We start from the raw sequence: 26250 nt of genomic DNA on the forward strand, positions 1-26250 counted from the left end.
ATCTATATGCACCCTTATGTTTATTGCAGCATTATTTACAGTAGGCAAGATATAGAAGGAACCCAAGTGTCCGTCCACAGATGAATGGGTAAAGAAGGTATGGTATATATCAAAATGGAAGGACCTAGAGGGTATAATGCTAAGTGAAATAAGTCAGCCAGAGAAAGACAAATACTATATTATTTCAGTCATATGTGAATATAAGAAACCAACAAAGAGAAAAGAGGCAAACAAAAAACCAGAAACTTAAATACAGAAAAATAACTGGTGGTTGCCAGAAGGGAGATGAGTGGGGGGATGGGTGAAATAAAGGGATTAAGAACACACTTACCCTGATGGGCACTGAGTAATGTATACAATTGCTGAATCACTATATTATACACCTGAAAACTAATATAACACCGTATGTTAAGTATACTTCAATTAAAAAAAAAAAAGCCTAATGCTAAATTCCCCAATGTAGGATAATGGTGGAGAACTCAGCAGCTCTGTGAGGTTCCACTACAAAGCATTTACCTTGGGAATGCAAACTGGTGCAGCCACTCTGGAGAACAGTATGGAGGTTCCTCAAGAAGTTAAAAAGAGAACTACCCTATGACCCAGCAATTGTACTACCAGGTATTTATCCAAAGTATACAAAGAGGAGTGATTCAAAGAGGCACATGCACCGCCATGGTTATAGCTGTCAACAATAGCCGAACTGTGGAAAGAGCCCAAATGTCCATCAACTGAAGAATGGATAAAGAAGATGTGTGTGTGTGTGTGTGTGTGTGTGCGCGCGCGCATGCGCGTGCGTGTGCGCACATGTGTATTTAATGGAATGTTACTCAGCCATCAAAAAGAATGAAATCTTGCCATTTGCAAGATGTGGATGGAGCTAGAATGTATCATGCTAAGTGAAATAAGTCAGTCAGAGAAAGACCTATGACTTCACTCACATGTGGAATTTAAGAAACGAAACAGATGAACATAGGGGAAGTGTAGGAAAAAGAAAATAAGATGAAAACAAGAGGGAGACAAACCATAGGAGACTCTTAACTGTAGAGAACAAACTGAGGGTTGCTGGAGAGGTGTTGGGTGGGGGGGATGGGCTAAATGGGTGATGGGCATTAAGGAGGGCACTTGTTGGGATGAACACTGGGTGTTATATGTAAGTGATGAATCGCTAAATTCTACTCCTGAAACCAATACTACACTATATGTTAACCAACATGAATTTAAATAAAACCTTGGGGGGAAGAAAGGAAAGCACTTTTACCTCCTAGGTATTGCTAGGGCACTCTCGATTGGCAGTGGGCTGCATGGTACTGCTATGAACAGGAGGAACAAGTGAGAGCAGAGGCCAATTCAGAAACAGAAACCTTGAGGGTGAGATGAAGACACAGCCTGTTCTTGGTAGTGAACTTGAGAATTCAAAGTTTCTCAGGGTTTGAGACAACTGTTACAGCCTGAAGTATCTACACCAAGTGTATTTTGCAGGTGAGGACTACATCCTCCTCCTTCCTCTCCTCCCAGCTACACACACTTCTCACCTGATGGAGTTTTTGCAGAAGTTGTTCCTAATGGGCTCATTGAGGTAAATGGTGCGGACTTTGGACACGTCTGATCCTTGCAGAGACTGTTGGCAGCCCATCTTTTCCTCCACCTTCTGACAGATTAAAGAGAAATCAACAGGTCCTACAACAAGAAGGCAAAGGAATGTTACCCAGAAGTGCAACTGAAATCAGGCTCCAGGGAACGCATCAAGTGCATTCCATGTTGGACCTCTGTTGAGTCCCCAGGGAGGAGACTGTTTTCCTAGCCTCCAGTTCTTCACCTGTCCCATCCATTTCTCCAGGGACCAGACATCCAAGACCTCCCCTGTCACCCTGCATTGGCGAGGCGGTTCTGGTTCCCTCATGGCTACCACATCCCCATTCCCTCCCCAGCCCTGGAGGCTCTGGGTGGGCACTGACACTCAGCCCGGGCAGGAGACTGGGGAAGATGCAGTGAGATAGGGCCCAGCAGCTGGCCTCAGGAAAAGAATGGGCGAGGGGAGAAGGAGAATAGGGCTGGGGGAAGCGGAGGGGAGAGTGTCTTGGCTGAAGAGCAGTAGCTCCATGACCAGAGGGCAGCCCCCTGACCAAGATGGCCTTAACATTCCCCTCAGCTTGACTAAATTGGAAATAGATGTCTTCTTCTCTCTAGTCCCTGAATTCCCTTTCCTTTTTACTAACGTGAAGCATTTACTTTGGAAAAGGTGATTGTATGTTGTTATTCTACTCCCTTTGAAATGTACAGAAATGTCCTGAAAAGCCCCTTGCCAGCTTTAAGATCCATGGGAAAGCTTTTCTCAAGGACCTGGGAGATCCCTGAAATGTAATCATCAAAGAAGTTCTCCATTCCATGGTAGGGTAGGAACCTAACTTCAGGGGGTGCCTTGCTCGAAGTGTAAAATTCTCACATGTCATGAAGATAAGAGAAAATGTAGTTATTCTTTGGGTAAAGCCAGTTAGCAGACACAGGTGGCCAACAATCCTCCTCCTTCCCCACCCCAGCTTTTTAAAACTCCCCACCTTTGTTTCCGCCAAGGTGAGCTCAATCTCTCTCCCCTATTGAAATAGCCTTGACTAGTCTTCCTGGCCCCATTAACTCCACCCAGGTAACGTATATTTTGATATCTCCTACCCCCAAAATAAGTGAGATTTTTGACCAAGGGGCCAAGGAAAGTCTCATTTGTTTCTGACAAGAAATAGAGGCTAGTGTGCCCTCAACAGTAAGAAGCATTTTTATGTCTGAGTCCATGTACCCAGTTTTCCTCAGACTTGCCCAAGGTCCTGAAGTGCAGGATTAATAGGGATATTCAAGTCCTTGAGTCACGAACTTTCTCACCATCACTGTATGTTTGGTAAGAGAGCTATTTCTCTTCAAGCGTTTCCCTAACAACGCATCCATGTGTGAGGGTGAAGAAGCAAAAAGTGAGTTACAGTTTACTAAGGGGCTGCTGATGAAAATAAATAAAGCTCTAAACACCTGACTAGACATGTGTGATCTTCAAGGCTATCAACAGGCTTCAAGGAGGAGCCTGTTGACCTGCTGCCAGCTGACAGAAGGGTGCTGGTGACCAAGTGTCCCCAGTTGAAAGGCCTGAGCCTTTAATGTCCCGGCTCACACACTAGGTGCCTCTCACCACACCAACATGCCTCTCCAGCAGATAACTGGTCTCTTAGAGTGGCCCCATTAAATTGTATAATAGTAAAAAGTGAGCCAACATAGAATCTATGAAAACGTAATGCAGCCCTTTGCCCATAAAAATGACAAAGCCTAAGGAACAAAAGACAAAGGAAATTCTTGTTTGCCCATCAAAAGAATTAAGTTACAAAACACACAGAAAATGCATTTCCTGTAAAAGAAATTAAATATGGCCATTATGAAACAAGAGGTCAAAAAGAGAAATACTAAATTATTTTTTGAAGTGATAATGAAACTGCAGAAGAATTTTTAATGTGACCTGAAAGAGCTCAGAAAAGAAATGAAAGCGAAATATCTGAAGAAAAAGGAAGGCCGCCTCAGAAGCAACTAAGATAACAGAGAGCTGAAAAGAGGCATGTGCTGCACACACTATGAAAACTAAGCAAAATGAAATGAAAAAGAGCACAGATGATAAAGAACTGGAGAAAAATTATACATGTGGGACAAAGGATCCAACGTATGCATACTTCTTGTCCTTAAGAAATTTAAAACATGAAACACAAATATTGAAAGTCGTAGTAGAATAGATCTTTCTTTAATGAGAACAAAACAACTAAGGAAAATCTAACACAAATTCCAAGACACTTCCTGGTTAAGTTCACTGGACTTTAAGAATAATGAAAAAAAAATCATTACTAGACCAGCAAATCGTTTATGAAGTTTGGAAAGAGAGGGACTAGTGGGGCCCCACGTAGAAGTCATCACTGAGGCAGGAGACCAGATGTCCTATCAAGAAATGAATGAAAAGCTGGTAAACAAGATGTAGAAAGCAGTGATTTACCTGGATACAAAAACAAGGCTTTAGGTAATCATAGGCCATCTTATTGTGACCGAACTTTCTGTTGACACAGCTTAAAATGGTGACTTTTTTTTTTTTAAGGCTTTTTTAAATTCACTACTCAAGCGAGTAGCTATTATCAAGCCAAATTTTCATCAAAAACAAAATTCAAGAGAATTAAGTAAAAAATTCAAAAAGCACCTTCCTCCTGAAGAAATGTGCCAATTAACACCAAAATTAACAGTGGGGAAACAGGGGTTATATAAGGCAAGGTTCGGGTCATGCCCAAGACAGAGACTCTGAGAAAATGTCATAGTCACAGAAACTCATCTCAGGGTCAGGGTGAAGTTGAAAGAATGTTGTCCCATTATCCATTCAACCACTCCCACAGGGCCTTGGTATAATTCTGACAAAGGAGAGAGAGAAAGAGAGAGACAGAGAGAGATGGGAGGGAGGGAGCTTTCTAGCAGAATAACCCAAATTGGCATCATCAGAGTTGGCCAAGAGATCTCAAGTACTGTCAGTTTAAGATGGTTCAGGATTAGTAGTGCTGCAAGGTAAAAGCAGATAAAAACACATACAAAGAGAGGGAGAGAGAGAGAAATAGGGCAAAAGCAGTATGTTGGCAGATGATGGCTATGACTTTTTCCACAGAGGCAAGAAAACCAAGACATCTCAAACAAAGTAAGTCAAGAATATTACACTTGGATTTATAGTGAAAATGCAGAAAAATAAAGAGGAAATCTTAAAAGCGGCCAGAGAAAAATAAGAGGAAGGAATGTTTCCCCCAAATTTTATGAAACTGCATTATGACACCAAAACCAAAGTCATTACAAGAAAAAAATAGTACAAATTCAAATCCATTATAAGCATGAATATAAAAATCCTTGGCAAAAAATCAAATCTACCAATATGCAAAACGATTACACATCATGACTTTTATGCATTGAATTGCATCTTCACACCAAAAAATGATCCGTTGATGTCCTAACCCCCAGTACCTCAGAATGTGACTTTATTTCGAAATAAGTTGTCTTAGTCTGCTCAGGCTGCTCTAACAAAATACCACAGACCAGGTAGCTCATAAACAAATTTATTTCTCACGGTTTTTCTTTTTTTTTTTTAATTTTTTTTAACGTTTATTTATTTTTGAGACAGAGAGAGACAGAGCATGAACGGGGGAGGGGCAGAGAGAGAGGGAGACACAGAATCGGAAGCAGGCTCCAGGCTCTGAGCCATCAGCCCAGAGCCCGACGCGGGGCTCGAACTCACAGACTGTGAGATCGTGACCTGAGCTGAAGTCAGAGGCTTAACCGACTGAGCCACCCAGGCGCCCCTATTTCTCATGGTTTTGAAGGCTGGGAAGTCCGACCTCAAGGTGCCAGCATGGTGGTTTTGATGAGGGCCACCTTCCTGGTTCGTAGCTGGTGCATTCTCATTGTGTCCTCACATAGTGGCAGGGGCTAAGGACCTCTCTGGGCCCTCTTTTATAAGGCATCGATCCCATTTGTGAGGGCTCCTTCATGCTTAAGCACCTCCCAAAGGCTCTACCTGCTAACACCTTCACCATTGGTGCTTAGGATTTCAACATATGGATTGGGGGGAGGGGGCCACAAACATTCAGACCACAGCATAAGGTCCTTGCAGCGTTACCCAAATTGAGATAATGTCATAGGGTGGACCCTAACCCAGTATGACTAGTATCCTTATGAAAAGGGGAACTTCGGTCACAGAGACAGACACACATATAAAGAGAAGACAATGTGAAGAGACAGGAAAATGCCACGTGAACATGGAGGTACCACGTGGAGTCGTGCTGCTGCAAACCGGGGAACACCGGAGCCACGAGAAGCTGGAAGAGGCAAAGGATGACCCTTCTCCTATGTATTTCAAGTGGAGTGTAGCCCTGCTGACCTTGATCTTACACTTCTATACTTGAGAATTCTGAGACCATAGATTCCCGTTGTTCTAACTAAGTCACCCAGTTTGTGGCACTTTCCCTATGACGAGCCTAGGAAACTCATAATGACCTAGTGGGGTTTATTCCAAGAAAGGAAGTTTGATTCATCATTTGAACATAAAATGATGTAATTTATCATCTCGAAAGACTAAAGGGAAAAAAAACAAACCCTATGGTAATCTCAACAGATACAGAAAAGGCATTTGACAAAGTTCAACATCAAATGATCAAAACTCTCAGCAAGCCAAGAAAATCGGGGAAGTTCTTCAACCTAATGAAGGATGTCTATGAAAAACATGCAGCAAATATCAGACTTAATTGTGAAAAACCAACTGCTTCTTTCCTAAGACTGATAATGATGCAAGACTGCCCTTCCTCACCGCACATATACAGTATTGTACTGGAGGCTTTATTCAGTGCAAAAAGGCAAGAAAAGTAAAATTCAAAGAGAAAGGAAAGAAAGAAATAGAAGTCTATTGACAAACTACATGATGGCCTACAAAAAATACTCTCAAAGTATCTATTTTAAAAACTGTTCTAGTGTAACATGTAAAAAAAAAAAAAACCTTGGAAATTAAGACTCCCATCTTCATAAAGAGAAAAATAAAAAACATATGACTAAACTGAAAACCAATGACTCTTCTTATATCCATCAGAGAATTGAGGTCACAGGGCAAATTGCCGGCCCCAAATCTAAAGAGATGGGTGAATACAGAGAACCAGAATTTATCTCTGCAGCCAGCAACTGGCAGAAACATGTAGAGGGTCATTGATTAATTGCAGAAGGCTTAATCATGCCCCAGATTTGAGATAAAGTCCTAGAAGGGGACCTTAAGGAATACCACTAGACTCCCAGGGTGAAGATCAGAGAAAAGTCCCCTCATGCTTCCAGTAAGGGAAGGGGAAAAGGGACCATTGTAAAATATGCTCAGCACACTGTGTTCTCCTCAACAAGGGCTTGCCTCAAGGAAAAGTGTTTTACCAGAGCCTCATCAACATGGGAGAAGGGAAATACCTAACTTTAGCTCTTTCTAGTCTTCCTGTCTTACTTAAAAGAAAAACACCCTAAAAAGCACTTGTGAAGAACAAAACCAAATCAAAGGATTATCACAGCTGGAAGAAGTGGCTAAGAACCTGTTTAAGAAGGAGTCTCTAGAGAAACCAAAATACACAGTGAATCTACAGCTGCATATGGAACGGTTTCCAGCGGTAGGGAGGGAGAGGCTAAAAACTAGCTTAGCGAACTCCTACACATAAAGTGAACGAAAAAAAACCCACATCGGAGTGGGTGGGAAAGGCTGACGCTACCTTCCTACAAACGCCACTCTAGGTATGGCAACCCACAATCAGGAGGGAACTCGAAAAACCTGAGCTTGTCCCTGAGGCATGAAGGGTTTGAACCCTACATGTGGCACCTCAACTTTTACCTGCACCTTAGAAAGGAGCCCCCAAAACATCTAGTAGGGCTTGCATCCCTGAGACTCACAAGGCTATGGTGAACTGAGAAAATTGTTCTTAAAAAGGTCTCACATGTGCAAACACCCACCCCAGGGCCGAGCACAGAGGCGGCCAACTAAAAAGTGCCTAAGCTTTCTGTTAAAGAGATTTATTTTCTCATGTTAACACACTGGCCTACGGGGCTGACATCTACATTAACACACATCTGGGGGTCTGCTGAAATTCTCTCCAAATACGGAGGCCCGTGGGCGCAATCTCTGCTCTCCCCCTTTGCCTCACTCCAGCCCTCTGCTATCGCCTAGAGTGGAGCCTGTACCCCCGCCTGGTGACTTCATTTTTACAGCTGGAGGGCTATGCTCATGGGTCCCACTGGACCGTAACCAATGGAGAAAGAGTTCGCACCCAGTTTGCACCCCCAATGTCACAACAGAGAGACAACAGACTGAGGAGCCCAGGCTCTCTGTGAAGCAGGCCAACTAATCTTCACAGGTGTGATCTGAGTGGCAGGGTTCTAATCAAACACATATCTAAAGACTCAGTCATCCTCTCCAGAGACCTTGGAGGGTGGGCTCTGTGTTTGTACTCTGCCACCCTCAGAGCACCAATATTTCCCAGAGGGGAGCTTTCACACACAGCTGGTACCCCAGTTTGTACATCGGTGCCCCAGTTTTTGTGACTGCCACTCAGGGGATGCTGCTTGACTTCCTGGCTCCGGTGGCCAGTGGGGGTTGCATTCCTGGGTCTCATGGGATGGGACTGTAACGATCAGAGAGCTGGTTCTTGGCCAGCACCACTCTCAGGGCGTGTCACAGGCCGCACACGGAAACACAGGCCCGGTCGTTCTGTGGAAAAGGCCCATCTGCTGGTCCTGGAGCTTCAGCCTGAGGGCCAGCTACTGGCTTGGCACACAAGGGGCCTGATGAAGTACCCTGCAGATACAGAAGCTGGTGGATGCTGTCTGTGTGCTCTCCCTCTGCCTCACTCCGGGTTGCCAGTGTCTGCCAGAAAGGAGCTGGTACCCTCGCCTGGCACCTCGATTTTTGTGACTGCTTCCCAGGGGACACTCTAGGCTGCCTGGCTCCGGTGACCAGCAGGACTCATGCTTGTGGGTCCCCTAAGGCCATAACCAACAGAGGGAGAGTTCTTAACCAACTACCATCCCCAGGGCAGGGCAGAGTGGCACCAGTCTGCGAAACAGGCCTGTCAGCTTTATAGCTGCAGCCTGGGGGACAGCCTTCTAATTAAGCACGTGTCTCAGGGCTAACTGGAATCCTCTCCAGAGACCTCAGACGGTGGCACTATCTTTGCAGCTGCTACCCAGGGGACGCTTCTAGATTGCCTGAGTCTGGTGGCCAGGGGAGCTTACACTCATGGTCCTGAAGGACTACACATATTTGTATACATTAAAAACTGCCACCTGAGGGTCTATCTACCAAGCAGGAAATAAAGACACTAACTTTAAAAGATGTCTGCACACCCATGTTCATTGCAGCATTATTCACAATACGCAATATATGGAAACAACCTAAGAGTCCATTGGTGAATGAATAATAAAGAAAATGTGGTGTATATATACACAATTAAACATTATTCAGCCATAACAAAGAGGAAAGTCTTGCCATTGGCAATGACATGGATGGACTTGAGGGCAGCACGCTAACTGAATTAAGACAGAGAAAGACAAATACCGTATGATCTCACTTACATGTGGGAATCAAAAACAAAAACAAAAACAAACAAACAAACTTGTTCAATAAGAAGATTGATGACGGCCGGAGGTGGCGATGGGAGATGGGCAAATTTTTAAAGAAGGTCAAAAGGTACAAACTTCTGGTTACAAAGTAAGTAAATCCTGGGGATGTAACAAGCAACATGGTGACTATAGTTAATAATACTGTATTGCATATTTGAAAGGTGCTAAAAGAAAATCTTGAAAGTTCTCATGACAAGACTGGGTGCCTGGGTCGCTCAGTTGGTTAAGCGTCTGACTCGGCTCAGGTCATGATCTCACGGTTCGTGGGTTCAAGCCCCGCATCGGGCTCTATGCTGACAGCTCAGAGTCTGGAGCCTGCTTTGGATTCTGTGTCTCCCTCTCTCTCTGCCACTCCTCTGCTCATGCTCGGTCTGTCTCTGTCTCTCAACAATAAATAAATGTTAAAAAAAAAAAGTTTAGGGCGCCTGGGTGGCTCAGTCGGTTAAGCGTCCGACTTCGGCTCAGGTCACGATCTCGCAGTCCGCGAGTTCGAGCCCCGCGTCGGGCTCTGGGCTGATGGCTCAGAGCCTGGAGCCTGCTTCCGATTCTGTGTTTCCCTCTCTCTCTGCCCCTCCCCCGTTCATGCTCTGTCTCTGTCTCAAAAATAAATAAACGTTAAAGAAAAAAAAAGTTTAAAAAAAAGTTCTCATGACAAGAAAAAAAAATTTATAACTATGCATGAAGACAGATGCTAACTAGATTTGTGGGTGATCACTTCGCAACATATACAAATATTGAATCATTATGTTGTACACCTGAAACTAACGTTATATGTCACCTATATCTCAATTTAAAAAAAAAAACCACTTAAACATAGAATTACCATAGGATCTGGGAATTCCACTTTTAGATATATACCCAAAAGAATTAAAAGTAGGGGCTCAAAGGGTGCCTGGGTGGCTCAGTCGGTTGAGCATCCGACTTCAGCTCAAGTCATGATCTCACGGTTCGTGGATTCAAGCCCCGCGTCGGGCTCTGGGCTGACAGTTAAGAGCCTGGAGCCTGCTTCAGATTCTGTTTCCCCCCTCTCTCTCTGCCCCTCCCCTGCTCATGCTCTGTCTCTGTCTCTCAAAAGTGAATAAAGATTTTTAAAAAAAATTTTTTAAGTAGGGACTCAAACAGAAACTTGCACACCAGTGTTCACAGCAGTATTATTCACAATGGCCCAAAGGTGGAAACAATCCAAATGTCCGTCAACAAATGACCTGATAAACAAAATGTGGTATGCACATATAATGGAATATTACTCAGCCTTTAAAAAGAATGAAATTCTGATACATCCTACATGGATGAAACTTGTAAATATTATGCTAAGTGAAACAAGGCAAACACAAAAGGACAAATACTATGATTCCACTTATATGAGGTTACCTAGAGTAGTCAAATTCATTGAGACAGCAAAAACTAGACTGGAGGTTACTGGGACTGGGGGAAAGGGAAAAGGAGAGTTATTGTTTAATGGGTATGGGGCTTCTGTCTGGGATGATGAAAAAGTTCTTGAAATACACAGTGGTGATAGTTGCATGATTTTGTGAATGTATTTAACGCTACTGAATTGTAAACTTAAAAGTTATTTGATGTAAGAGACTTTTACAGATAGAAAATAAACTAAGGGTTGATAGAGGAAGTGGGTGTGGGATGGGCTAGATGGGTGATGGGCATTAAGGAGGGCACATGTTACAATGAGCACTGGGTTTTGTATGTAAGTGATGAATCACTGAATTCTACTCCTGAAACCAATACTGCACTGTATGTTAACTAACCAGAATTTAAGTAAAAATTTGAAAAGAAAAAACACAAAACAAAAAGTGGTTTGAATGGTAGATTTTCTGTGTCTTTAACCACAATAAAATAATAGGCGATAGATATTATAAAACTATTATAATTAAACAGTGACTAGGAACAGAATAAGCCAGGAAAAGTGATCATCTATACTGGAGAATAATGAGTGGCATTATTAAGTCTTCAGGAAAAGAAAGGCCATTCTGTAAATTATACTGGACTAACTGGTTAACAGTATGGGAGGAAATTATGTCTCTAATTTCCATCACTTACAAAAATACTTTTCAGATAGGCTAAATTGTCTAAGTATGAAAAGCAAAATTTCAAATATTTAAAAGAAAGAATGAAATCTGTAGGAGATCAGGGTATGGGAAAGATTACTTCAAAAACGTTCAAAAGCACAGACCATAAAGGAAAATACTAATTAATCTGACTTCACGAAAACAAAGAATCTTTTGTGCATTAAAATAGTAAAACAGGCACCTGGGTGGCTTTGTTGGTTAAACGTCTGACTTTTGATTTCAGCTCAGGTCAAGATCTCCAGATTCATGGGATTAAGCCCCACCTTGGGCCCAGAATAAATAAACATTTAAAAATAATAAAAAATATATATTTTTTAAAAAAGAAAAAATAAAACATTAAAAAATTTTAAAAACAAACCACATACCACTAGAGTATATTTTAATGCATATAACTGACACAGGTTTTCCACCCAGATGTTTTAAATGATTCCCACAAATCAATAAAAAAATATATAAAAACATAAGGAAAATGTATGAATTGGCAATTAATTTAGAGAAAGATAAAAGCAAAATAACTATATGAAGATAGCTCAAATTCAAGCAGGCTAAAGCTAAAACCCAAAGAGCATGACAAGGGTGGGTGAGGGCATGGGGCATTAAAAACCCGGAGGGGACAGGTGGGAGTATAAATTAATAAAAGCATTTTAGAGAGTAAGTGAAGACTGCAGGTGTCCCACAATCCAGTACAGTAGTCACCCCACATCCATGGGCGATGGGTTCCAAGACCCCCAGTGGATGCTTGAAACCACAGAGAGTACCAAGTCTTATAACCACGATGTTATTTGCTATGCATACACACCTATAGAAGTTTAATTTGTAAGTTAGGCAGGGTAAGAGATTAACAGCAATCATGACAAAATAGACCAATTAGACCAACATACTGTAACACAAGTTATGTGGATGTGGTCTCCCTCTCTCTCTCTCTCTCTCAAAATATCTGAGAGTACTGTACTGACCTTCTTCTTGTGATGATGTGAGATGTTAAAATGCCCACATGAGGGGCGCCTGGGTGGCGCAGTCGGTTAAGCGTCCGACTTCAGCTCAGGTCACGATCTCGCGGTCCGTGAGTTCGAGCCCCGCGTCGGGCTCTGGGCTGATGGCTCAGAGCCTGGAGCCTGTTTCCGATTCTGTGTCTCCCTCTCTCTCTGCCCCTCCCCCGTTCATGCTCTGTCTCTCTCTGTCCCAAAAATAAATAAACGTTGAAAAAAAAAAATTTAAAATGCCCACATGATGAGACAAAGCAAGATGAATGATGTGGGCATCATGACCTAATGTCAGGCTACCAGTGACCTTCTGACCGTGCGTCAGAGGAGGGTCCTCTGCTTCTGGACTGTGGTCGACCATGGATGACTGAAACCATGGAAAGCAAAACCACAGTTAAGAGGGCACCACTGTATTCCCATTTCTAAATATAACTTTTAAAAAATAACTCATACGTGTATACAAGAAGATGTGAACAAGGATGTGTATTTCAGCACCATTTGTAACAGTGAAAAAAAATACGGAAACATCTCAATGCTTATGAATAAAGAGTTAAGTAAAACCCATCTTAATCATATGATGAAATATTGTGGAGACATTTAAAAGAGTGCTACCAATAGATGATAGATGATTGATATACTAGGTAGAGCTCAAAAATCTAAGAGTGATGTGAAAATGATATATACATTACTCTACTAAATCATTTATGTAATCTTGTAAGAAATATAACTACAATATTGTGTCTTGCTTATGGATCTATACTTTGTAAATATATATTTGTAAATATATGTATGTAAATGTGTTTTTATTTTTCAAAATATTTATTTATTTCTTTATTTATTGAGAGAGAGAGAGAGAGAGAGAGAGAGAGAGAGAATCCCAAGCAGGCTCTGCACTGTTGGTGCACACAGTCTGACATGGGGCTCAATCCCGTGAGCTCATGACCTGAGCTGAAATCGAGTTGGACGCTTAACCAAATGAGCCATCCAGGTGCCCCTGCAAATGTACCTTTATATGACTAAAACCACACATAACATATTCAGAATAGTAATTACCTGCAGCAGGGGCCAAGGGAGGAAAACAGGAGGACTGAGCCTAGAGGTAATGGTTAAAGGTGATTTTTGCTTTGTTTTATGTTCAATTATTTATTTCTAAAAAAAAAAAAAAAAAAAAAAAAAGAAATTAAATAAAAAATTAAAAACATAAAAAATAAAATGTTAGAGGTTGTGGTGACAGTCTGTGTGTTTGTTGAATTTTATACACATGCACAGACACACATCACACAGACTGACTGCAGTGGCATCCACCAAACAGTGACGGTCCAAATTACTGGGATATTTTTAAGCAGTAGGTAAATTACATAGGAATCTGTCATCTCACTTTATCTTTCTCTGGCCACTTAGGGTTGAGGACACTGATCCCAGCCTCTCACACCTGTCCTACAAGATTTCAAGGGCAAGAATCTGCGATGAAAGAGAAGGACGGACTCCCTGGGTGAGCCTGGGACATTTGAGAATGGACCCAAGTTCAGTTACTGGAACAGTTGTCCAGCTGCTGCTTCAACGGACAACACACTGAAACAAAGGACTTCCTAGTTACTCACCGGTCAGGCTACGGACTCCACTTTTGACTGGAAAACTGACCTTTTTAGGGTTAATATCCTGAATGTCTTCCCTCAGCCCAAACAGCTCTAATCGGGGACAGTGGCCGCTGGGCTTGGCCTGGAGTGAGCTGAAGCCTTCCCAGCTTGCCTCTGGGAGTTCTGACAGTTGAGGGCTCAGCACCGCCCTCCGCACTGCTCTTCTGAGATGGGGCTGCCCACATTCCCCGTCCTTCCATGCTCACCAAGTGTGCTTTCCTTGCCCTCTGAAGTACCTCCCAGGCTTCAACTGAGCCTAGAAGGATAAGAGAGACTTTCCAAGCTTCAGAGCTAATTCGCTTTTCCTCCGAATGGTGAAAAAAAAGTATGTAATGTGCCTTATTAACAGGTGAACACATGAAGATAAGACCATACCTCATTGGAAACAATGTGAACCTAATGTAGATTTGATAACTGATGATTTCTGCCAATAGCATCATAGAGTAAGTCATCGGCTCTCAAACTTTAGAGTCTCAGGAACCCTTCAGACTCAAAAAATAGCAAAGAACCCAAGGAGTTTTCATCTATGCGGCATATATCTACTGATATTTACCATATTAGAAATTGCACTGGTACAAAAATTCCTGAAAACAATCCAGCACTGCTTACTGAAACTAAATACATAAGCCCAAACCTCTGCCATCTACTCTAGGATCAATATACCAAACACACACACACACACACACACACACACACACACACACACTACAGGGAAAATTCATAAGAAGACACATACAAGACATACAAGTTCATAGAGGCAGGAACAGTTGGGAATAACCTAAGTGTGAGTAGAGGAAAAAAATAAGCTATGGTATGTGAATGCAATAAAGTAATATGCACCAGTCAGAAGCATGTTATATAAAGTAACATGAATAGGTCCTGAAAACCTAATAGTTTATCAGTTAGCCAAACGAGATTTATAGCACAATATCCTTTACATAAAATTGTAAAACTTATACAAAATAAGTATTATATGCTTTTCAAGGAAATATATTCAAAAGAGGGACGACTAGGGCGGGGGAGAGCATTAAATACACGAGGGAGTGAGGAGTACGGAAATGCCGGCAGGCAGATAGAGAAAAATCGCTAAGGTAAAATGAAAGAACAAAGATGTAGCCTTTCTGGGCCAATGATTTCGTATTACTAACAAGGAATATGATCACTGAATGACTCCATTCTGAGCACCTGAGATCCTTAAAAAACAAAGCACGTACTTTACATGAGCAGAAACACTGTTGAGACTTTAGTTCGATTAAATGTTTCTTTAAATGTGAAAACCAGGGGCACCTGGGTGGCTCAGTTGGTTAAGCATCCAACTCTTGATTTCGGTTCAGGTCATGATCTCCCAGTTATGAGATCAAGCCCTGAATCAGGCTCTGTAGTGAGCATGGAGCCTGCTTAAGATCCTCTCTCTTCCACTCTCTCTCTCTAAAAAACATACATACATACAACTATTCATAGGGCATATATAATAAGTATCCCACAGGAACTCGTGAGTGAGCTGACCTTAAAAGAAACAGTCCATTCTCCTGAATAAGGTTAAACACTATATAATACGAAAGGACAGTTCAAAGAAATGCTGAAAAAAAATAAAATTTCTCTGTTGAACAAATATACTATCACGTTTTTCTAAGTTAGGCTGTCCTGGTATTCAGCAGAGTAATTCTAAATTACATTTTGGGCAAAGTTGTAAGTGCAAGTGAACTACTTTTTAATTAAATATGTGTGAATCTGAAATTCTACACTGATATTTTGTGACATTTTTACAGGATGCAAGATGCTTAAGTACACACAGAAAACTTACAAAACACATCACTTCCCTAACTTCTTTTGATTTTTCTCTGTATTATGCTTTTCCATTATGATATTCCCATAGGTATGTATCCTATATTACATATCTTATAACATACTGTTTGGGAGGCTCTGGAATTACCCGGTTTCCTAAGGAAGAAACCAGAGCAGACCACAGGGAAGCTATAAGCTCTCGTTCAATCACCACGTATTTTGAGCACCTCTTATATGTGATCCGTTGTTTTAGACACGATCATAGAGTGATCTACAGGACAGCTTCAGTGGAGAGCCCCACGACGGGCGCAAGGAAAGCTTTCCCAGGCCACTTCCAGCAGCCCCATGCCACTCACCAGCAGGCAACGTGGACTCTGCAAACCTTTTGTTCTTTTCCAAGCCAGCTCCCACCTCCAATCACATGACTAGATAATGCTCATGAGCATACGTAACACATACAAACGTGAAATCGTGGCTGCTCAACTCATGATCCTCCAAGCTGTGATATTTCTAGGGCACTACCCACAAAAAGACCCAAAATCTTGAAATAAACACATTAACGCATCCAACGTACATTTCACTATGGAAATATAACATATAGGTAAAAATGTATGGGCATACTCATTAAGCTGTTCAGATAATGAGAATTTCTAATATGCAAAAAAAAAAAAAAACACCACCTCACACTTTATGTGAGTTGATATAAACAAAAGTGATTACTGAAATATGGGGCGCCTGGGTGGCTCAGTGGGTTGAGCATCTGACTCCTGATTTCAGCTCAGGTCATGATCCCAGGGTCATGGAATCAGGCCCCATGTCAGGGTTCCACATTGGGCATGGAGCCTACTTGAGATTCTTTCTCTCTCCCTCTGCCCTTCTCTGCTCCCCTGCCTCATTTTTTTTTTAAAAAGTGATTGCTGAAATAGTCAAAAATCAATGATTATAAGAACACTGAGGTTTTCTGCTGTTCATAAGATTACATGACTAAAATAACAGAAGAAAGAGAATGAGCAAATCATAAGTATATCCTGAGTCCTCTGGGCTATGGGGTGGCCAAGTGCTGAGGGGCTTCTCCTTCATGCTGGACAGCTGTTATCACCTCCTAAAGTGGAACAGGCACCTCCCCCCACTCCACAAAAAACAGATGATACCAGGTTACCTTGTAGTATAGACTTTGCTAAAGTCTTAGTACTACATTAGAACAGAGCAGGGAGCAACTTGGAATTCAATATCAGACATCATTGCTCAAGTGTATGAGCAAATGGTCCCCAAGCCATAGCTTCACATAAGGCTAGCCTGGAAGTCTCTCTCCTTAGCCCTGACCTATAGCATCACTGATGAGAATACTTATCTCCTGGAGAGGAGGGTACTTGGGTCCTGTCTTTGCTCCTCAAGTCATGGGCCCTGATCCCTTCTCTGGACCAGCCAGGAAAAGCAAAATGGGGGAAAAAAAAAAAAAAGCAAGAGACAGTCACTAGTTCAGCAGAAGTGACCTGCCCATGGCCAAGGTAACTACAGGAGCCAACTGTCTCTTCAACTTCTAGTCAATTCTCCATATACTGTCTGAGTTGTCTTCCCTGGATTCTGTGGAAATAAATGAAGACCAACCAAATGAGAACAGGCAAAGTCCATTTCTTCTGAGCTTGCTCTAGCAAGGCAGACACCCACCATCACTCGCACTTTGGCAGGGCTGAAAAGCAGGCAGAAAAGTGATAAATTTTCACAGTGGAGGAGAGGGATGGCTCTAGGTGTGCCCCAACTCAAGGCTGTTGACATGGGGATGTGTAGGCGGGCTTCCAAAAAGTAGGCATCCTATGCAATTGTTAGGCGTGCGCATTTGGCTTTTCCCCAGTTGGTCCTAAAGTGGAAGCGGACACAAAAATTGCAGCTCTCAGTTATGAATCAAAGCCTGGTCATCCGGGGGCCAACTGATACAGTAGTTCCTGTTTGGCTTCCAGGGCTGTTACTGGTCTGCCTTCCTACAAGTATGACTTGTAGATACTGGGCTGGCTTCCTGGGCTAGTTGCTGCAGATAGTGGTCAGGGTTCTACTGTTAAATTAGGTCTGGCCATCATGTTTGTACATTCCGCCTCTCAAGTCAAAATTCTCTGGCTCCCCATGGCCTACGGGATCAAGAACAGAGTCTTTAACAGAATACATCGGACCCTTCACCAACTGGCCCCTTATCTGGTCTTCTGTCCTGTCCCTCCATCCTTTCACGTGAGGATCAAGACACTGAACCGTCCTCAGCACATGGAGCCCCTTCACACCGGACTCCTCCACAGGTACAGACCACCTAATACTGCCCTCCCTTGGCAAACCCTCGCTCGGATGTCCCCTCTTCTCTGCAGCCTTCCCTGATCTTCCCGCTGTTCGCTGTGGCCCTCTCCACTCTGCCCCTACCTCTACATCAGCACTGCCAGCTGGTTATGATTTCTCAGTACACGTGTCTGATCACCAGGCCAGACACTGACTGCCCCCAGGGCTGAGACTGTCTCATACTTTGTGTTTGGATCTAACAAGAAGGAGTGCAGTATGAGTTTGCTCAGTTAATGAACAAATAAGCACACCTCTTATTGATAAGTATCTTGTGTGGCTCACGAGAAGGCGAGAGCAAACAAAGGATGGATTCCTCTGTAAGGCCGTCTGCCACTGATGGACAGAACAAATATACGGCTCTTTCACACACACACAAAGTGGTTTATTTTTCGTCCTTCCCTTCCTGTGCCTCATCATTCCCAGGGGAATTACATACATGTGAATATATGGTTTTAATCTCTTCCTACCACCACATTTAAGTTATCAGAGTGTCAGTTGATGAAGTGATGTCAGCCCTTCATGTGCCATGACAGCTTGCTTGTGAGTCACTATCCTCGTCTCAAATGTGGAAGGTTTGCTTCCCTGATGAACCTGAAGGGGAACATCTCATGAGTTCATTGCACTTGGAAACCAGCACTTTGAAACAGTTAGCTTCCATCCCCTAAGTCTGTATTTTTCAAGTGGAACATCACTTATAGCAAATCCTGTAACTGGACGAAGTGTAACGTAAGCCCAGGTGGCGGAAGGCAACCTCTTGAACACCCTGAGGGAGAGATAAAGCGGCTCGACCCCATATGCTCCTCCACACCACACCCAGCTTCGAGCCCCTTATCAGCTCTCAATAGGATGCCACGACCACATGATGGGTTACAGTGGAGAGAAACCGACTGCGAGGCAGGCCGCCCTCCTAGACTGTCCACTGGGAGACTTAATGCCCATTCTCATATTAGTTCGGTAGGACCGCCCCAACAAAATGCCACAGACTACATGACTACATGATATAAATCTTATTTTCTCACAGTCCTGGAGGCTAGGAGTCCAAGGTGGTTTCTCCTGAGACCTCTCTCCTTGCCTTGCAGACGGCCACCTTCTTGCTGTGTTCTCACGTGGTCTTTCCCCTGTGGACACGCATGCTGGTGGCTCTCTGTGGATTCTAATCTCTTCTGACAAAGGATACCAGTCACAGTGGAGTAAGGCCCACTCTAAAGGCCTCACTTTAACATAATTACTTCTTGAAAGGCCCTATTTCCAATTATAGACACATTCTGAGGTACTAGGGATTGGGACTTCATTATACAAATGGGGGGGGGGGGGAGAAGGACATAATTCAACCCATAACAATTGTCAAGGGGTCAGGTGTCTCTGATGCTTTAGCAGCCAAGGAGTTTAGTACCAATCACGGTGCTCATTTTCTGAATCAGGGGCATTTTAAGAGAGTCCCCTGACACAAAGAATAGGGAGCTTCTACCTCCAGCCTCTGGGTCCCCAGGCATTGTCACCATCTCTTCTCCAAGGTACCTGGTGGGTAATTGTAGGATCTCCTAAGGACTTATCACATTGTCCTCCCTAAGATAAAGCTTGGCTTACTCATCTTTGGTGCCCTGGTTACCATCGCAGCTCCTGGCATCTCAAAAAATTACTTACAAATGTACTTTCTTTGCCAACCATGAAAGTGAAGAAAACTGGGGAGGGTGGGAGAGCCAGAAGAGGGTGCCACAAGGGTATCAGAGAGGGTGGGCCAGAAAACACTCTACCGTCCCTTCACTTTTGCAGTGACCTCCCTGTACAGAAGCGTTCACTTCCAAGTCACAGCAAGACACAAGGCAATTTCCAATTTGGAACTGTGCGTGGAAAACAACAAAAATGCTAGCTTTCTTAGGATGCTCTCACACTTATTTAAAACTCATAAGGCTCAAGGTTTAGTGTCTATGTGTTTGACCACAAAAAGGTAGGAACACAGCGCCCTCGCCTTACAGGGAAAACCAGCAGTATACTTGCACTGGACGAACCTGTCAGTCTTAGGACACAAAGTGGTCCGTGTCAACTCTTAGAAGTGACACTTGGAGAAAGATCTGACCAAGAGAAGGTAAAACCACTTAAGGGCAATGGGGGTCACCTGGGTTGTGAGACCTGATGCGAATAATGAAGGAGAATGAAGACAGACGAATGGGCTGGCAAACTCTGAACTGAAATTCCACCTTTCTGGTGAGGACTGGCCATTGTTATGTAGGGAAATTTGCCTTCAGTTCACTTCCTAGTATTCTCTAGTCTGTACTTTTACTTTAAGCATGCTCTTTCCAGCCTCCCCTTTAAAGACTGCTATGGATTGAACTATGTCCTTCAAAAAGATATGTTGGTGGCCTATGCCTGGTATCTGAGAGCATGGCCTTATGTGGACATAGGGTCTTTGCATATGTAATCAAGTTAAGATGATGTCGTTAGGTGGATCCTAACCCAACAGAACTGGTATCCTTATAAGAGGGGAAATGCCATATAAGTCAGAAACACAAAGAGAATGCCATGTGATGATGGACAGGAAGACTGAAGTGACATATCTACCAGCAAGGGAACACCAAGAAATGACAGCCACTGCCAGAAACCAGGAAGAGGCAGGATAGGATTCTATTCGGAATCTCAGATGGAGCCCAGGTCTATGGACACCTTGATCTCAGACTTGCATCCTCCAGAGCTGTGAGAACACATTTCTGTTGTTTGAAGCCATCTGGTTTGTTGTGCTCCAAGAAACTGACACAAAACTTCAGGACACAACAGCTCTAAGGAACTGAAATGAAGACAAACGTCCTGGAAGCAATGTCTATACCGGCCAACCTTACTTCATCAACTCCCATGAACCATTCAACTTAATGAAATTTGGCTGCCACCACTCCACGGAAACCGCTTGCAAAGATCACCAATGTCCTACTTGTCAGAAGCTCTGAAAGAACCTTCTTAGAACCCATGTCGCTTCTTGGCAGCATCCTCTTCCTCTGCCCATCTCCTAAATATCAATGGTCAGCATAACTCTGTCCTGGTTCCCTTTCTTTCTCATTTGAAGCCCTCCTACTGCTAGAACCCATCCATTCTTCAACACCCAGGTGATCATCATAACCATGAGAGTAGCCCAAATTCAAATCACCCTAAATCTATTCCACCTTACATTTTCTATTAAGTCAAGAAATGGTTTCTACAATCTATCCTGCTGCCAGAAACCGAACATCCTTCAGCTTACTCTCTTACTCTCCACACATCTAACTTATAAACAATTTCCTCTTAAATACCTTCCCATTAGCCATTGCCAAAAGGCTACTGTAAGCCACTTGTTCCTCTCCTGCACTGTTGCAAGACCCTCCTACCTCTAGTTATGCTCTATACCACAATGCTTCTTTCTTTCCAAAATACAAATACGATGCCACTCTGCTTAAAACCACTACTGCCCTTGGGGCACCTGGGTGGCTCAGCCGGTTGAGCATCCGACTTTGGCCCAGGTCATGATCTTGCGGTTTGTGGGTTCGAGCCCCGTGTCGGGTTCTGTGCTGACAGCCTGGAGCCTGCTTCAGATTCTGTGTCTCCCTCTCTCTCTGTCCCTCCCCTGCTCGTGCTCTGTCTCTCTCTGTCTCTCAATAATAAATAAATGTTTAAAAAAAGTTAAAAAACAAACAAACAACAACAACAAAAACACTACTGCCCTCAAAATGGAGTCCAAGCTCCTTAACAAGAGTGTTCTATGACCTGACCCCTGGTTACTTACCTGATCTTGCGTCTCACCCTCCATGTTCCAATTAGATTACACATTGAACAACTTTCGGGTCCATACACACTCAATTCACCTCCTTGCCTATAAACTGTGGCATGTGATACCTCACAGACCATAATTCCCATAAGGACAAGAACCGTGTCTAATTCAACATTCTATCTCCAATGCCAGGCAGTGCGCCTGAAAACTGGCAGGTGTTCAACACTTGTTAAAAATGGGAACGTACTTGAACATGTTCCGCCTCAGAGCCTTCTCAGAAGCTGAAGTGGAAGGCCACTGGTCTGTTCAAACTCTACCTAGAAACATGGGAGAATTGCTGTTTCCTCTGCTCCCCAGACCCTGCCACCATGCCCCTGCTAAGGGCAAACCTTTACCACTGGCAGAAAGCAGACTTCTATCCTTCAAACAAGTAGTTCAAGAAGACATGTGGAACATTCCCGGTGGAATGGAGTTCCCACTGACCACAGTAGTGACCCTGAGAACAAACACACTGTTATAGTGGCTGTTCCTCACTCCATCACGGTCTCCTTATCCCCACCCCTCACTCACGCTTTGTAAGGTGTTACCCAATGGTTCAGCAGTTGAATCTGCAATACTTTGAAAAAAAAGAATCCACATTTGGAGCTCTGTTAAGATTTGCAGCTTAAAATAAATTCAGGGGCGCCTGGATGGCTCAGTCGGTTGAGCTTCCAACTTCAGCTCAGGTCATGATCTCACAGCTCATGGGTTTGAGCCCTGCGTCGGGCTCTGTGCTGATGGCTCAGAGCTTGGAGCCTGCTTCGGATTCTGCATCTCCGTCTCTCTCTGTCCCTCCGCCACTCACACTCTGTCTGTCTGTCTCTCTCAAACATAAATAAACATGTTAAAAAAATTAAATTCAAATGTTCAGAAACTTTAAAAATGCACTCCTGGGTAACTTGAGTTAAATGAGAAAATAAATAAGAAATTATAAACTGTTTAGGATAATCATTAGCAAATGAAACGTCCTTGGTATCCAAACCTGTGGCTATAGCAATCTTTAGGTCTCGACAGTTCACCACTGTAAGTAGTGGGTAGAGAAATCTTTATTGATAGAGTAGGATCTGAGCTGGTTTTCCCAAAATAAATACATTATCAAAGCCCTTACCCCCAGAAATCCTCCTCACTGGTTTACTGGGGCCAGAGTAAGGACCTCCAACACTGAATCTAAGAAGAAGAATCTAGAGATTGTGTTGACATTTGATGGTCTGAAGTTAAAATCATAATGACATCAATAAAGACTCTATGATGCATAATGATGCACCTTCCCACTGACTACATATAAGAACTACTCAATAGTGATTAACAGTATGTACTTGGAAATAACACATCCCTGAGTCCAAATCCCAGCCCAGCCACTGATTTCGCAGCTTTGGGCAAGTTTTCTTAATTTTTTTCTGAAACCCAATTTCCTCATCTATATGCTGAAGATAAACTATTGCTATGGGTTGTTACAAATATTAAGATTGAATATGTATAGTATTCAGCCCAGTTTCTGATACATATACATTGATTAAATAATATTTATTGTTATTACATCTCATTTCATTTCTCCAGAAAGGTTAAGTAAATTGCCTAAAAAGGGAGAGCTAGAATTAGAGCCAGGCTCCTGAATCAGTCTTGACTTCATGGGTTTTTTTATACGTTATGATTTCTAAACCCAGTACAAAATTGCTCACAATGCTAAACATATACAGCCAAGTTTTTTTCCTTTTGTTTCTTTTCACTTGGCTCGCCTTATAACCACACACAGATTATGAAGCTTATCCAATTCTCACAGTGCATGGAGAGCCAGAGCGAGCAATTAACTTTAACATTCTGGAGCCAACACTGACACTGATAGGCTAATGTTGACCTTGTGACCTTGATAGGCACATTATCTGTTTATGTTGCTATCCCTGACAAACAACACCAAACTGATTTTGGTTCCCGGCAAAACCTGGATAGATAGGCTGGAGCCACCCTACTCAAGGTCACTAACTCGTTCTCTGTATCATCAAACACAAAGTCAAGAATTACACAGAGGGAAAATAGGACAAAACCAGTATCAATGAACTCCAGGTTGTATGGATTCAGAGATCTATCAGTTCTCTGAATCAATGCTAAGTATTCGTTTCCTGTGGCTGCAGTAACAAATTACCACAAACCTGGTAGCTTAAAACAACAGAAATGTATTCTCCCACAGCTCTCGAGGCCAGAAATCCAAAATCAGTTTTAGTGAACCAAAAATCAAGGTGTCCACACGGCACCTTGCTCCCTCTGGAGGCTCTAAGGAAGAATCTGGTCCTTGTCCCTTCCAGCTTCTGATTGCCAACATTCCTTGGCTTGTGGCCATACCACTCCAATGTCTGCTTTTGTCTTCACATGGCCTTCTTCTCTTTTTCCTGTGTCCAATCTCCCTCTGCCTCCCTCTTAAAGGCCACCTGTGATTATATTTAGGACCCGCGCATCTGATCCAGGATAACCTCTCCCATCTCAAGAGCCTTTTTGTTTTTTAATCACAGCTGCGAACTCTTTTCTAAATGAGGTAACTAACATTCACAGGTTCCAGGCATTAGGATGTGGCTGTCTTAGGGAGTGGGGTGCATTTTTCAGCCTACCACAATGGGCTTGTACTTCCTAAAACGCAGCATCTAAGTAATCCATCAGTCTTGCTTCTAAGATGTAAAATGGGCCCGCCTAATCACAAATCTACATTCTTTCCCAAGATTTAACAGGAAATACCTGAAGACTCAACCATGATCCCTAAAAGAGTTAAACATTTGCTCCTATGGTTCTTCATGCAACAGTGCTGGGTGTCTGGTGAGTTGCCCCTGTGCAACCATTTAATACTTGCCCGATGAGTCTTCTCATACATACACCATTGATTGCCTTCGTTTCCTCTAGCACGATAATTAGTGGAAATAATACATTAAAGGGAATATACAGCCTTAAGAAGAAATGTTTTTGCAATGCGTAGCTTAAAAAAAAAAAAAAAAAAACAGAGCAAATCTCGTAAAGGGCCTCTGGGAAAGTAAAGCTGTCCCCTGTACAGCCTTCCAGAAGCGACCCTCCAAATAGGGAGATAAAGCGGGAACACAAGCACCGACAACACAAGCTGCCACGGAACGAACGCAGGGCTCGCTTTTCCCAGTGGCCGGTGATGCGGGAAGCCATCCTCTCTGCTTCTCGCTCTTCCCCCAGCCCCGTGAAAGCCACAAACAACCCCGGGAAAGAAGTGCTGGCACTCGCCCCGCTCACAGACCAAGTGGGTGCCAGGAGGCCAGGTCGCCAGCCAGTCACCGGACTTGAAGTGACCCAGCCCGCGCTGCCGTGTCCCCAGAGCGCCCAGCCACTACCTCTCTCGCGCCCGCGTTTCTCTGCAGAGGGCTCGCAGGGGGCCCCGGCGCGCTAGTTCGGACGAAGTGCGGGACAGGGATGTCGCGGGCGGCCGGGTCCGCAACCTGGCGTCACACCACACGGCCGGCTCGGGGGACTGCGCCCAGCGCGCGCTCCAGCCGGACTCGGGGCCGCGCCCGCCACCGACGCACCCGCGGCTCGGCGGCCTTTGAGCCTCGGCTAGGGGGCCGCGCGCGCGCACACGCTCACGCAAAGGCGCGCACGCGCACACCCGTCAAGGGCTAGACCCTGAACTGCCGGAGCTTTGGAGGTGGGCCTCCTGGGCCGCCGTTGTCCGCTCGGCCGGGCGACACCGACGGTCTCGCGTGTCTTAGCCCTATGCTCCCAAATGTGAGCCGCGCTCTGGGTGTGCTGACGCTCCGTCCTCGGATCACCGCTTGCAGACCGCAGAAGAGGGCGGAAGCGTCAGGTTTCTGTCCCCTGCGCCTTTTTTTCTCACCCGCCCACCGCCGACCGGACCTTCGCGCCGCCGACTTCTCCAGAGCTTCGCCCGGTCTGAGGTTCGGGGTGCGTGCTGTCTCTGCAGCCCGCAGAGCCACGGGCCTGAGGACAGCTTGTGCTGCACCATGGGCACCTCTGGCCCTGGCTGCAACGCGGGGGATTCCCAGCCTTCGGACTGGAAACCTGGCAAGAAACAATACGACGGAAAAAAGATCTCGAAACTTAAGCCAGCTCAGAAAAGGTGGTTGTTTGGTGGTCATACGGGTCTAATAGTCTTGGGGATAGTGGAGTATGAGAGTTCTTGGGGTGTCCGGTGTAGCTGGTAAGAATGTCAGGCCGCGAACTCTGTCTGGTGAACAAGAAATATCGAGCCTAACTCTTAATATTCTGGATCTCAGTTAATTTCTGACTCCTCGGAACCACAGCCAGTCACCGTTTCCTGCTCCCATCTAATGGGCTGGTTACAAAATAAAAATTACCCCAGTCCTTCTTGGGGTTACCAGGGATTAGACCAAATTCTGACCTGGTGGGGAAATTCATGGTTTAGTTGCCTACCAAAAGACACATTGCCAGTAGGTGACAGGATTCACACCCAGCATTCCTGGACTCCAGAGGCTGTACTCTCAACCAAGATACTAGATCTCTTTCTG

General features: G+C 43.9%; 1 protein-coding gene across 7 annotated transcripts in view; it reads right to left on the minus strand.

Moving 5' to 3' along the window:
- LOC123588772 (phospholipid-transporting ATPase IB-like) overlaps positions 1-25271 on the minus strand; it is a 213065-nt gene extending 187794 nt beyond the window's left edge. For 4 of the 7 annotated variants that reach the window (XR_006708109.1, XM_045460446.1, XM_045460364.1 and 1 more), the window contains exons 1-2: positions 25099-25271; positions 1533-1677 (exon numbers count right to left, since the gene is read on the minus strand). Coding sequence is in view for 6 of the 7 variants with exons in the window: in XM_045460446.1 (XP_045316402.1) it covers positions 1533-1633 (101 nt within the window). In the remaining variant the exon portion in view is untranslated. Of the gene's footprint in view, positions 1-1532; positions 1678-12220; positions 12254-13300; positions 13382-13888; positions 15108-25098 lie in introns of those variants that run through there. The other 3 variants (XM_045460116.1, XM_045460198.1, XM_045460281.1) reach the window with 3 other exon arrangements.
- Between the last annotated feature and the right edge of the window lie 979 nt (positions 25272-26250).

Source organism: Leopardus geoffroyi, chromosome A1 (genome assembly GCF_018350155.1).
Source record: "Leopardus geoffroyi isolate Oge1 chromosome A1, O.geoffroyi_Oge1_pat1.0, whole genome shotgun sequence".
NCBI lineage: Eukaryota > Metazoa > Chordata > Mammalia > Carnivora > Felidae > Leopardus > Leopardus geoffroyi.